This window comes from Symphalangus syndactylus, chromosome 13, assembly GCF_028878055.3.
Source record: "Symphalangus syndactylus isolate Jambi chromosome 13, NHGRI_mSymSyn1-v2.1_pri, whole genome shotgun sequence".
NCBI classification, from domain to species: Eukaryota; Metazoa; Chordata; class Mammalia; order Primates; family Hylobatidae; genus Symphalangus; species Symphalangus syndactylus.
Window position 1 is genome coordinate 77,698,102 of NC_072435.2, and position 15,186 is coordinate 77,713,287.

General features: G+C 33.1%; 1 protein-coding gene across 9 annotated transcripts in view; it reads left to right on the top strand.

Annotated features, from left to right (window-relative positions):
• Positions 1 to 15,186, top strand: part of METTL25 (methyltransferase like 25) — a 122,780-nt gene that overhangs the window by 32,677 nt on the left and 74,917 nt on the right. For all 9 annotated transcript variants that reach the window (XM_055236253.2, XM_055236257.2, XM_055236256.2 and 6 more), the window contains 3 exons: positions 1,209 to 1,315; positions 9,711 to 10,310; positions 14,305 to 14,452. In XM_055236253.2, the coding sequence (XP_055092228.1) occupies positions 1,209 to 1,315; positions 9,711 to 10,310; positions 14,305 to 14,452 (855 nt within the window). The remainder of the gene's footprint in view (positions 1 to 1,208; positions 1,316 to 9,710; positions 10,311 to 14,304; positions 14,453 to 15,186) is intronic.

Below are 15,186 nucleotides of genomic sequence, written 5' to 3' on the forward strand. Positions count from 1 at the left end.
AGTTTGGGCATCAAAGTGAGTAAAGATGTTATATCCTAGGCAAGAACAAACAGCAAAACCACCATTCAAGGTCTGGATGGACTCTGTTGTGTCCAATACGAGAAAGAGTTGACTTAGCCATGTAGAGAGATGCATGCTGGTGATAAGTGAGAGTGGAGGGGCTATATTCCCCATCCTGGAGTAATCAGCATATTTGTTTACTAGGTTAGTATCTGCCAGCAGAATGACATTGTGGAATTCAGACCTCTCTGATGGAGACCATGTCCTAAAGTGCCCTCAGAATGTTACCAGGAAGGTGCTACTTTCCATCTACAGGACCATGAGTAACCAGCACTTAACACCTGGAAAGACCTCATTAAAACCCAGTTATCCCAATGTGGTAATCCCAGGTTAAGCCTATACCAAGGCATTCACAGATGTGAACACTGTCGTGCCATAATAACCATTCTAGTCCTACATTTCAGTTCCCTACTGCCCAACTCCCACATGACTGATGATGTTGACTACCTTGTCATACGCTTTTTGGCCATTTTAATATACTTTATAATGTGTAGCATACAGTATATACTCATATAGTCCTATAGTTCTGCAATGAGGGAAATGTCCTGTGCTTGTGCTGCTCAGTACAGTAGAAACTAGCCACATGTGGCTGTTGAGAACTTCACCTGTGGCTAGTGTAGCATAGAATGTTAATTTTCAATTATATTTGATTTCAATGTAAATTGCAATAATCACATGTGGTTAGCAGCTACTATATTAGACAGCACAGGTAATGAAATGACTGTTTTTTTCCCCCACTTTTCTATTGAGTGATTCTTTTTGTATTGATTTGTAGGAGTTTGTTTTATTTTATTCTTAGATACAAATTCTCTGTAGATATATGTGTTGGAATTATCTTCTTTCATTTGGGGCTTGCCTTTTTACCTCATAATGTTGCCTTTTGATGAAAAATTTCTTTTGTAGTCCACTTTACCAGTCTTTTCCATTATAGTTAATTGTCAAGGAATAGTTTTAGTGTTCTATGGATTTTTACATTTACTTTATTTAAATTTTATTTATAGTGGCTAAGCTAGTAGAGATCTATCCAGAAACCACAGTAGAATCTCTGTATTATTTTCCTACTTAATTAAAAAAAATATGAACATCAACTGATAATTCCTACTAAATTTTGATTCTTTAATAGCAGTTTTTACTTTTATTTTCATTAGGTGAAAATCAGAAGGCAGTTGAGTTTATGAATATGAAGAAATCTCATGAAGTTCAGGCAATGTCAGAGCTAATCAGCAGTATTGCTGACTACTATGGAATAAAGCAGGTAAGAGTATTTCCCTATGTTTTTAGGTGTTAAAATTATTGCCACTTTTTGGTATTATTCAAATTTCACCTTTTTACTGTCAACTAGCCTTTAAAATGTCATTAAGTAATAGCATCATTTAAACATTAGATCCTTTAAACATCAGATTCTTTAAGAATACACTGTTATTTCCTGGTATATTGTAATTTTAGAAAATTTATAGTAAAATCAAAACATGGCTGTTAATGTTTTGCCACACATTTCATTCTTTTCAGAGTGAACAGAAGTTAAACTTAATTCTCTTTGATAAATTTTCACTCCAGTCTGAGGCAGCATTATGAGGATGACATTCTGCAAAACTGTTTGCTGCTAGATGTTTTCAGGATATGGGTTACCAAGCTGTGGTCTGGGATACCTGCATCATTATAGTAACACAAAGTAGTTATGTTTTTAAGACTTGGATTATATCATAGTGTTTGATTCACAATGCATTCCTGTTTTGAAAAATAGTTTTTATGGTAGATAATGATATTGGATAGTAGATTTTAAAATAAGATTAATGATCGTACACATTGGCCTATAAAAATAGTAAGTTATTTTTCTTATTCCTTGTTTATAAAAATAGTTTTTTCTTATCTCTAGAAGAAGATCAGTGGTGGTAATGGAGATTTTCCTTCCTGTAATTTTTATTACATATTAGAATCTTTCCATGGATTAACCAAAACTTGAGAGTTTGAGGAGGATTAGAAAACTATGAAAGTTTGGCATAGGCTTGCAGAGCCACTTGTGGCAACATGAATCTCTAGGGTGGGTATAGAGTAAGAGCTAAGGTAATACTAGTTTTCAGCCTTTTCTCCAGATTCTCATACCTAAGCAATATCTATCAGTACCAGTAACAGGCTTATGGCAATCATACTCAGCTGGAGTCGAAGAGGCAAGCCCTCTCCCATGGTGCCATATGAGAATCTTGGGGAGTGAGTGCTGTTTCTAAATATCCTTCAGGTGGCAGCCAACCTCTATTAAGAGCAGTAATAATGGGATTGGTCTCTAGAGGACCAGATACATAATTTAGTTAGAATTAAAAGGGGCATAACGAACTCAGGCTTAAGGCATCAGTTAATATAACAGCAAGTCCACTGGAGATGATCGAGCCCTAAAGACAGAAAATTCAGGTAACTGGTAGTCAGGTAAGCTGGATAGAGGTTCTGTACATGGATGGTACGAATCCAGTTAACAGAGTAGGAGAATGGAATAAAGGTCCAGTCTTGAGGGGAAATCTGGTCTGAATGAGGCAGAACAACAAGAACTGGACTTAGATTTTATATAAAAACCAAGGCAAAGACCCAGTCATTTAGTTTGGGAATACAAAGCAGAAGTAGGAAAATATAGAAGTGGCCAAAACATAATGTGTACTATATGAAAGGGATTTTAGTCAGGATTCCTATGGGGTTGGTTTTACAGATTTTTCTTTTTATTAAAAATATAATGATGTATCACTGTGTAAGATTTATTTACACTTTAAATATAATTCAGTCTTACTCACTTTCTAGCCAATGTGCAAAATTTGTCCATAATCCTAACTTTATTGAGATATAAATGAACTTACATTAATTGTACAGTGTGATGTTTTGTTAGTATATGTGTGTGTGTGTGTGTGTATATATAAATGTTATATAAAACATATATAACATTTCATCGTGCATATATACCACATTTTCTTTATCCATAAATTCACTGATAGACACTTAGGTTGTTTCCATATTTTGGCTATTACAAATAGTGTTACAATAAACATGAGTGTCCAGATATCTCTTCCATATACTGATTTCCTTTTTTTTTTTTTTTTTTTTGGATATATATCCAGTAGTGGAATTGCTAGATCATATGATAGTTCTATTTTTAGTGTTTTGAAGAACCTCTACTTTGCTGTACCAAAGGTTCTTAGCTTGGTGTGATCCCAGTTTTGTCCGTTGCCCATTTTTGCTGTGGTTGCCTATGCTTTTGAGGTCCTACTGAAGAAATCTTTGCCTAGACCAGTGTCCTAGAGTGTTTCCCCAATGTTTTCTTCTAGTAGTTTCATGGATTCAGGTCTTAGATTTAAGTCTTTAATCCATTTTGATTTGATTTTTTATATGGTGAGAGATAGGGGTCTAGTTTCATTCTTCTGCTTATGGATATCCAGTTTTACCATTTATTGAAGAGACTGTGCTTACCCTAATGCATCTTCTTGGCACCTTTGTTGAAAATGAGTTGGCTGTAAATGCATGGATTTAATTCTGGGTTCTCTATTCTGTTTTATTGGTCTATGTGTCTGTTTTTATGGCAGTGTCATACTGTTTTGGTTAGTATAACTTTGTAGTATAATTAGAAGTAGTGTGATGCCTCCAGCTTTGTTCCTTTTGCTCAAGATTGCTTTGGCTTGAGATTTTGGCTCAAGATTGTTCTTGGTCTTTTGTGATTCCACATAAATTTTAGGATTTTTTTTTTTCTATTTCTGTGCAGAATGTCATTGATATTCTAATAGGGATTGCATTGAATCTCTAGATTTCTTTGGGTAATATGCACATTTTAACTATATTGATTCCCCTAATCCATGAACATGAAATATCTTTCCACTTTTTTGTATCCTCATCAATTTATTTCATCAATGTTTTGTAATTTTCACTGTTGAGATCTTTAACTTCTTTGGTGGCATTTATTCCTAGGGATTTTATTTTGTAGCTATTGTAAATGAGATTACTTTCCTATTTTCCTTTTGAGATTGTTCTCTGTTGTCATATAGAAATGCTACTAGTTTTTGTTACTGATTTTGTATCCTGCAACTTTACTGAATTTCTTTATCAGTTCTAATAGTTTTTTGATCAAGTCAGTTTTTCTAGGTGTAAGATCATATCATCTGAAAACAAAGATCATTTGACTTTTTCCTTTTAAATTTGAATGCCTTTTATATCTTTCTCTTGCCTAATTGCTCTGGCTAGGACCTCCAATACTATGTTGAATAAAAATGGTGAAAGTGGGCATTCTTGTCCTGTTCCAGATCTTAGTGGAAAGGCTTTCACTTTTTCTCTATTCAGTATGATGCTAGATGTGGGTTTCTTTATTTCTTTTCCTCTATTAATTTTAGGTTTGGTTGGCTCTTGTTTTTCTAGTGTTTTTTTAAAGGTGTATTGTTAGGTTGTTTATTTGAAAATTTTCTACTTTTTTGTTACATGCATTTATTGCTGTCAACTTCTTAGTACTACTTTTGCTGTATCCTGTGGGTTTTGGTATGTTGTGTTTCCATTTTTATTACTTTCAATACATTTAAAAATTTCATTTTAATTTCTTCATTGATACATTGGTCATTCAGGAGCATGTTGTTTCATTCCCATGTGTTTTTATACTCTTCAAAGTTTCTTTTGTTATTGATATTTGACATAATTTCAATTTTTGAGACTTATTTTGTGTCCTAACATATGGTCCATCCTTGGGAATGGTCCATGTGCTCAGAAGAAGAACATGAAGCTCTTGGGTGAAATGTTCTGCAAATGTCTATTATGCCCATTTGGTCCATAATGCAGATTATGTCTGCTGTTTCTTTGCCTACTTTCTGTTTGGATGACCTGTCCAATACTAAATGGGACTGTTGAAGTCCCCAACTATTATTATATTTTTAAAATGCAGATTTAATAAATACGAATTTCATGAGGTAAGTAGAAACCCAGATTCTGAAATACATAATCTTATTGGTGACCATAGAGAACTAAACAAGAATATCATTTTTACCTCAACCATACTGCTCCCTACATGCCGAACACCTTTGTCTCTTTCATTCACCATACCAAGGCTTCTTAATTTTTATTTCTAAAACATGTTCACTCATTCATACTTGCGTGCATTCATTCATTTAGCAAATATTTCTTAGCCCTTAACCATGTTCCAGGCATTATTTTCTATACTGAGGGTGCATCAGTGAACAAAACAAACAAGAAATATTTTTGCCCTGGTGGCATTTATGTTCTAATTAGGAGAGATTGACAATAAAAAGGTTATGAGTGTATTTTAATGTGTATATTGATATATTTTAAAGATGAAAAATTAAAACAACAGAGAGGAGCTTATCTGGGGATAGTTAAAGTTTTTGATACAGAGGGGAAGGTCAAGTAAGACCTCATTGTAACGATAATAGAGTTAAAACCTTCAGGAGGTAAGTTATCCATTAGATGATCTAGAGCAAAAACTTTCCTTATAGAGGGAACAACAGGTTCAGTGGCCCTGAACATGCATACTTTGTTTCTGAAACATCCAGGAAGTCAGATTGAACAAGCAGAAAGTAGTAGGAGTTGAGGTTGTGGTGGAAGAGGACAGGACATTAAGTTGCAATGTCTTGGAAGTCATTGTGATAATTTGGGTTTTTTATCCTGAATGAGATTGGAAGCCATTGGAGCCACTGGATCATTCTTTCTACTCTGTTGGGTTGTATTATGAAACAGATATTTCCACTATATTTGCCTCTTTTCTTTACCATAGTCTTTGTGAACATTCAAGCTGGTTACTTTGCAAAATTAGCTCCTATCTGAGCAGGAGCTTCCAGAGTTGAAGCAAAAAGACTCAGCAAACGTAGGAGTTAACAGTGTGAGATAAAACCAAAGAGGCAATGAGGGATTTGCTAAGAGTAGTGATATGATCAGACTTTGTTTTTCTCTGTTGAAAATGGAGTGAAGGCCGGGCGCGGTGGCTCACGCTTGTAATCCCAGCACTTTGGGAGGCCGAGGCGGGCGGATCACGAGGTCAGGAGATCGAGACCACGGTGAAACCCCGTCTCTACTAAAAAAAATACAAAAAATTAGCCGGGCGCGGTGGCGGGCGCCTGTAGTCCCAGCTACTCGGAGAGGCTGAGGCAGGAGAATGGCGTGAACCCGGGAGGCGGAGCTTGCAGTGAGCCGAGATTGCGCCACTGCACTCTAGCCTGGGCGACAGAGCGAGACTCCGTCTCAAAAAAAAAAAAAAAAAAAAAAAAAAAGAAAATGGAGTGAAAGGGGAAAGGTGAGAACAGGGAGATCACTGAGAAAGCCATTGCAGTTAACCAGGCTCAGGATGGAGTTGGTATGAAGTAGCTCTGGTAAGTGATGAGATCATGGATTTGCTCACAGTTCAGATGTAGCTTATGAGAGACAGAAGGAGTCCTGTTCTTTACCTGGAGGTATGTTACAAATTTGAGAGTCATTAGCTTAGAATAGTAGTTAGATCTCTAGGTCTGATAGCAAAATGTATCTTTACTATCTAAAGTATAGTACCATACTAATGTTACTACAAAATTTAACCACTGCTTGTAACAATGTTTCTGTGGGAAAGTCTCCTAAACAACGTTGGGAGACTCAGAAGATCCCTCCCACCAGGTATTGGACTAGAGACTCCTCTGTCTTCAAACCTATAATGTATGGCATATGATGCAGCGAGAAGTCTATTGTGGGGAAGGGCAGGAGATCAGGATGGTGGGGATTTTCCTATTCTGATCAGATAGTTTGAAGACAAAACTAACTAAATAATGGAGTTTCTACTATATAGCCCTTGCATGAGTATGATATGGTATCTGCAGTTAGACTGTAGTTTCTTAAAGTCAAGAATTTACAGTTGTATACTGCGTAAGGACATTTCAGTCAACAGACCACATATAAGATGGTAGTGCCATAACATATAATACTGTATTTTTATTGTACCTTTTATATGCTTAGATACACAAGTGCTTATTTTTTTATGTATTCAGTACAGTAATATGCTGTACAGGTTTTTAGCATAGTTGTGTAGTAGGCTATACCATTTAGGTTTGCATAAGCACACTCAAAGATGTTTGCACAACAAAATTTCTTAATACGTTTCTGAGAACATATTCCCATCATTAAGTGATGCATGACTGTATATAATTCTTCTGTGTTTCCCTGCAATACCTATCCTAGAATAATAACATAAAATGGAAGTATAGGGAATAATTACTAAGTTTATTTTGTATTTATGAGACATTATTTACTGGAGTTTTTCCTATGAACTGGTCTCATTGTAAGACCTTGAAATGTTTTGAGGATTTAATTACAGGTATGCATTACTGTAAGTATAGGAATGTTTCCTTGAGTGGCTCATACTTATGTCAACATTTCATTGACTTTAGGAATTAAAGATATGTATAAGAGTAGGTAATGATTTGTTGTGATAGTATTTCTATAGTTCTCCATTTATTTTATGAAATGACATGGTAATTATAATGTTTATAACTTTTTATTCTTATTTTTTGTTTCATTGAATGTGTAATTTAGATATTCACCAACTCTAGCTTTGATAAATTTCGATAATTATAACAGTTAATGTAACCACTAGAATAATTAAGAATATACCTATCCTCCTAAAAACTTTTCTTGTGTGCTTTTGTAGGATATTTTCTCTTTCATTCTCAGAGAATCACTGATCTGCTTTTAGTTTTGACTTTTCTAGAACATTGTACAAATGGAATCATAGTATGTAGACTTTTCATTTCAGTTTTTCCACTTAGCACATAGCATTTGAGAGCGATTGATACCTTTTTGTGTATTAATGCCTTGTTCCATTTTATTGCTGAGTAGTATGCCATATGCTATAGTCCAGATATGCTATTTGTTTTTTTATTTACCAGTTGATGGACATTTGAGTTGTTTCTATTTTTTGCCTACTATTCAGAGTAAGACTTCTCTGAATATTCACATACAAGCCTTTGTGTGGACATGTTTTCATTTCTCTTAGATAAATTGGAGTGAGATGGATGGGTCATATGTAAAGTGTATATTTAACTTTATGGTAAACTCAGTGTTTTCCAAAGTGGCTATACCATTTTACATCTGCGTATATCTCACTGTGGTTGTTGTTTGTATTTCTCTAGTGGTATTAGGCATCTTTTCACATTGGCAGTGTGTATATCTTATTTTATGAAGTGTACGTTTGAATATTTTGCCTGTTTCTAACTAGGTTGCTTGTCTTACTGAGTTGTAAGAGTTCTTTATTCTAGATATAAGTCCTTTCTCAGATAAATGTTTTGCAAGTATTTCTTTTCATTTTTATCTTTTTGAATAGAAGTTTTAATTTTAATAAAGTCCATTTTTAAAGTTCTTTTGTTATTCGTGATCTTTATGTCCTACATAAGAAATGTTTGCCTATCCAAATGTCACAATTTTTCTCATGTTTTCTTCCATGAGATAATATTTTTTTCTATTATGTTTAGATCTGTGATATACTTTAAATTAGTTTTTGTGTTTGATTTGTAGCAGACAAAATTTTTTTTTCTTTTTTTATGTCAACATCCAGTTATACCAGCACCATTTGTTGAAAAACCTATCTTCTTCATTAAATTATCTTGGGTACTTTGTCCAAAATCAGTTGATTATATAAGTGTGGATCTATTTCTGTACTTTTTTTCCATTGATTTATATGTCTTTTTATATTACCTGTTTCTTTCCATTTTTTCCATTGATTTATGTGTCTATTTTTATACCAGCTGTAGCTATACTACACTGTTTTAGTTTTCTATTTTTGAATCAGTAAAATTCTTCAACCTTATTCTTTTTCAAAAGTGTTTTCGTTATTCTAGGCATTTTTGCCTTAATTTTTAAATTATAATATCTACTTATCAATTTCTTTACAAAGCTTAGCTAGGATTTTAATTAGGATTGTGTTGAAATGTGAAGAAAGAATTGCCATCTTAGTATTGAGTCCACCATTTCATGAACATAGTGTATCTCTTTATATCAATTTTTTAGTTTTTTATGCAATCTTTTATAGTTTTCAGTGTATAGGTTTTGTACATCCTTTGTTATATTTATTCCTATATATTCTACTTTAATTGTTTTAAAATTTTACTTCCTAATTTTTATTTTTTATTTTTTTATAGAGACAGGATCTTGCTATATTGGCCAGGGCAGACTCAAACTCTTGGCCTCAAGCAGTCCTCCCTCCTCAGCCTCCCTGAGTGCTGGGATAATAGGTTTGAGCCACCAAGCTTGACTCCTAATTGTTTTTTGCTACATTATATATGTTCTGATGATTCGTTGTTAATTCTATTGACTTTGTGCCCTAACACACTGCTCAATTCACTTACTATTTCTGTTAGCTTTTTGTATATTCTTTAAGATATTCTGCAGACATGTTTATGTCATCTATGTACAAAAAAAGACAGTTTTCCTTTTTCCCTTACATTATTTATTTCTTTTGCTTCTTTTCGTTGAGTTATTTAACTAGCTAGAACCTCCAGTAAAATGTTGAATAAAAATGATGAGTGATTGGTTTTTCATAGGAATAAAAAAAAATTAAAATAATATTTAAGTTATATAACTCTTGTCTATTTTAAAAAATCTAGAATGCTTTCTATTACCATTTGCCTAAAATTCTTTAATTTATTCTTTTTTTCTAACCTTAGGTGATTGACTTGGGTTCTGGTAAAGGCTACCTAAGCTCTTTTTTGTCCTTGAAGTATGGCTTAAAAGTTTATGGAATTGATTCCTCAAATACCAATACTCATGGAGCTGAGGAGAGAAACAGAAAATTGAAGAAACATTGGAAACTCTGTCATGCTCAGTCAAGATTAGATGTCAATGGACTAGCATTAAAAATGGCAAAAGAAAGGAAAGTGCAAAATAAAGTTAAAAATAAAGCTGATATTGAGGAAGTGTTTAACAACAGTCCTACAAATCAAGAAAAGATGTCTACCTCAGATACTTTGCCTGATTTTTCTGGCCCTGTAATTTCTAATATCAGAAACCAAATGGAAACCCTTCATTCTCAGCCACATCAAGAAGAAAATTTGTGTTTTGAAAATTCCTTTTCTCTTATAAACCTTTTGCCTATTAATGCTGTAGAGCCTACTTCTTCACAGCAAATACCCAGCAGAGAAACATCTGAAGCCAATAAAGAGAGAAGAAAAATGACATCACAGTCAAGTGAATCAAATATATATTCACCTTTAACCTCTTTTATCACGGCTGATTCAGAACTCCATGACATTATTGAAGATTTGGAGGTGACTTTACTTTTGAATTATTTAATTTGATTTACAAAAACATTGTATTCAATTTTAATAGTAGCTTACTTAACATACATGTCTTACTTGATCACATTAATCTAACAGACCAAGAAAATAAAATCATAAGTAGGCTTTTGTTATTCCCACGCACATCAAAACCTGACATGAGCCTGTTCAGAATAGAGTATCCTCTACTCATTTCAAGCCTCTTAAATCAAATTGAAGTCCTAGCACAAAAGCTAGTAAGTAAACTAAGTTCTCATTCTGCAGTTTAGAAACTGTTAAAATTCTAAACAAGTAATTAAATTTTAATTTAAATTTGAAGTAAAGGGGTATCTAGAACAAAGTAATGTTCAATGTTACACTTGCCAATATGGAATTTCCTTGAGCAAGAGTAGCTTCTAAGTGTTCTTCAAAGCTTGAACTTTTTCTAAATTACAGGTATGTCAGCTTATGTAATTGAAAGACAGTAGATCTTAAAGGCAATGTTGCATGTTAAAACAGTATTATAGAGGAGATTCTAGAGATCATTTGGCCTAACTCATTGTCTCAAAAAAGAAGAAAAAGGTAGCTTTTGGAGTTGTATTACCCTTGTAATTTTTTTTTTTTTTAAAGAAATTCTTCCCCAAAGAAATGTATAAATATGCCAGGCACGGTGGCTCACGCCTGTAATCCCAGCACTTTGGGAGGCCGAGGCAGGCGGATCACGAGGTCAGGAGATCGAGACCATCCTGGCTAACATAGCGAAACCCCATCTCTACTAAAAATACAAAAAAATATATATATTAGCCGGGTGTGGTGGCAGGTGCCTATAGTTCCAGCTACTGGGGAGGCTGAGGCAGGAGAATGGCGTGAACCTTGGAGGTGGAGCTTTCAGTGAGCCAAGATTGCACCACTGCATTCCAGCCTGGGCGACAGAGTAAGACTGTGTCCCCCCCCAAAAAAAAGAAAAGAAAAGAAAAGAAATGTATAAATAAAAGAGATAGTAGAGTTCCTTATAACTTTAAATCCTTGTTTGGTAGCTGACCATTGTTTTACCATTTTTTAAATGGGAAATTTTTCTTTTTCCCAGATATTTTTGGATTTAAGGGAATCTAGTGTACCTTCATTAATTCTTTTTCTTATACACGAAATTAGTAATTAAGTTATTTTAGACTTTCTTTTAGGGTTAAACAATCTCAATGACTTTAGTTTAACTTAAAAAAATGTAAATTTCTGGTACATTTTATCACCTTCTAATTTTCTCAAAATCTTGCTGAAAATACATGATCAAAAACTGTATACAAATTCTTATAAGAACCATCAAAAAAAGATATACTGGAAGAATGTTTCTTGGATCCTATAGCAAATCACAATTTAATAACAGAATTAACTAACACCCCCATTCCCCCTACTCTCTCGCAATACTTAAATATTTTACTAGTAGGATAATATGGTGATTACATATTTTTGTCTCCTAGCTGCTACTTGCTAATATTAGCTAATCCTATATGATAAATACAATAAAGAATGAGGTCAAATGTTCTTTTATTTTCTTTAGGGAGAGCTAAATTAAGCTTAAAGAGAGAAATTCATAGCTTTATTACTCTACCCTTAAGTAGCAATAAATCTTGTCTGAATTATTTTTTACTGATGACATCATAATCTCTAAATAAAACCTATCTAAACTAATCATCAAGAAAAGCAGAGTAGCTGTATAACCCTCTAAAAACTGTGCTTTGAAAAGGATAGTGCTTGAATCAACTGAGTGTTGTTCTATCAGGTCAAAACCACTTACAGGCATAATTTTTTTTTTTTAGTAAGTTTGATTACAACTCTCTTTTATGTCTAGGACATAGGCTAAAATAACATTTTAGTAAAATAATTTTTAAAAATGTTAGTGAAACAATTATATGCTGACAATAGTCATAAAAACGTGCTTGAGAAATAAGTTAATACTTATGTTATTTTGAATTTGTAATTTAAAGTAAATTACAATGATAAAAAATGGACATCATGTTTTCTGAATTTTATTATATGGTAGTGTACTAAGTCATTTACAGGGATTAGTTTACTTAAGTTTTGAAGGAACCCATTGAGATGAAGTACTGTTATTATCTCCATCTTACAGTTGAGGAAACTGAATGCTTTCCAAATCACACTGTGACAGAACTTGAATTTAAACAGGCTGTTTCCCAAGACTGTGCTCTTAATGACTGTACTACAGTTTATGTAATTAGTTCATTAATAACTATTTCTTTAACATCTCTTAAGTAAACACATGTATCTTTAATATTTACAGCTTTAAAATTAATTTTAGTTGTTATTATAAAGTACCAACTAAAATTAGTTGATGAGTAATACTTTAGAGAACACTTTGAGAGACATGATGATTTAATTTTAAAAAACTAGAAATTAATATACCTATATTCACTGATTTACACTAAAACATGACCTTTACATTATCATGGTTTGAGTGTCATCTGGAAAATTGAGAGGCTAATATTAGAAATTTTTTAGTTCCAAATGGTAAAAGTATGTGATTCTAATAGGGTACAGGTTTTCTGTATAAATTTTTTTTCTGTTCCTATTCGGCCATCTTGGCTTTATTGCGGCACTATTCACAATAGCAAAGACTTGGAACCAACCCAAATGTCCAACAATGATAGACTGGATTAAGAAAATGTGGCACATATACACCATGGAATACTATGCAGCCATAAAAAATGATGAGTTCATGTCCTTTGTAGGGACATGGATGAAACTGGAAATCATTCTCAGTAAACTATCACAAGGTCAAAAAACCAAACACCGCATGTTCTCACTCATAGGTGGGAATTGAACAATGAGAACACATGGACACAGGAAGGGGAACATCACACTCCGGGGACTGTTGTGGAGTTGGGGGAGGGGGTAGGGATAGCATTAGGAGATACACCTAATGCTAAATGACGAATTAATGGGTGCGGCCCACCAACATGGCACATGGATACATATGTAACAAACCTGCACATTGTGTGCATATACCCTAAAACTTAAAGTACAATAATAAAAAAAAAAATTTTTTTTTTCTGTGCAAGTTTCTTTTTACTCCTACTTTAACTAAATTTTTATGAGTCATGTCAAAGACAGAAGAGTATTAGTAAATTCAACTTCAAAATGATTATTATGTTGAACAAGATTCTGTGTATGTATACATTTGTACTCATTGTGTATGTGTGTCTGTACATTTAAATTAGGCTTTGGATAATTAGAATAAACATTTCAAAGGAGAATTTTAAATATGATGTATACTATAACATTTGGAAAAAAATTTTTAATTAAATTTTATATTGTCATATTTGATGCGGTGTATAAACTAAGCTTTTTGTTGTTAAAGTAGAAATACCAAGTTTGCAACAGTTATTTATTTTTTATAACAATATTTTATAAGGTTTTGATGGGCAATCTGAGACATGAAATTAATTTTAAAAATTAATATTACGGTCAAAGTGTGATATAAATTTATAACAAAGCACAGGTTTGGTCTAGAAATACATGTTACATTTGATTAGTCCAATTTTTGCTTTGTCTAGTTGTTAAGCAAATATTAGTTGTAAAATGAGAGAAAATAAGTGAAATCACTGAAAAAAATTTAAAAGTTGTAAAAAGAGATCACAGTTATTTTACCTATAAAGAAATAATTATTTACTATAAAAATAAAAACATAGAATACTTTATAGTTAGAATTTGATTATTAACACCTTTACATATTTTAATGGACGTTTAAAATCTTCACCTCATGCTGTGGATGGTACAATGTGCTTGTAGTCCCAGCTACTTAGGAGGCTGAAGCAGGAGGATCATTTGAGGCCAGTAATTTGAGTCATAGCACATGATATTTGTGCCTGTGAATAGCCACCACAGTGCAGCCTGGGCAACATTGCAAGATCCTGTATGTAAAAATAAATAAAAATTTTAAACAACCCTCTTTTTAATTACCAAATTTTATTTTTCTTCTTGTATTTTAAAGGATTGTTTGATGGTGGGTCTCCACACTTGTGGTGATCTGGCTCCAAATACTTTGCGAATATTTACCTCCAACTCTGAAATCAAGGGAGTTTGCAGTGTGGGTTGTTGCTACCACCTCTTATCTGAAGAATTTGAAAACCAGCATAAAGGTACAAGTTCCCCATGTGTCATAATTTTTATTCATTTTAGCATAATGACTGTTTTCTATTTCTCCCCTTTTTTTCGTCATTACCGTGATTTGGATCAGCATTTAAGATAACATCTGACCTGTACTTTTAGTGTTACGGTGTTATTGAAATTTAATGAATCACCACCTGTGTATTTGTTATAGTTTCTTTGGTCATAAAATGGGCTTAATGAGTGCTGAAGCCTTTGCAAATATTTGAAAATTTTATGTGATACATATTTTAGAGAACTTCTGTTTTAAAATACTTGTGAAGTATACATTTACTGAGATAGTATAACAGTTATTTTGTTATGAATAATGAATTTCAAAGTTTGCTTTTGTTTCCAAAGCCTTCTTTCATTTCTGAAAGAATACTGATATTTAAAAAAGAAAAAGTTCTTTACTGTATTTTGAAGAGTCAGCATACCAAAATTTTAGAAAACTTTAAAACTGTGTGATTGCATTAAAATAATAGTATTCAAACTATGATACCTGTACTTAGAAGGTGCTGATGAGCAGAGTATGGAGTAGGTTTGCAAGATTTGAAGCACCCCATGTATTCATTCAGAGCAGCTCCTGAAATAGCTCTGTTTGCTCCATTTTAGATGTTAAATCTTTCCATAAGATATTGTAAGATATGATTTCAAAACTGCTGGTTCAGATTAGATGGTTATTTAGTATACTAATATTAGTAGTTCATTTTTATGTTAGTTTAAT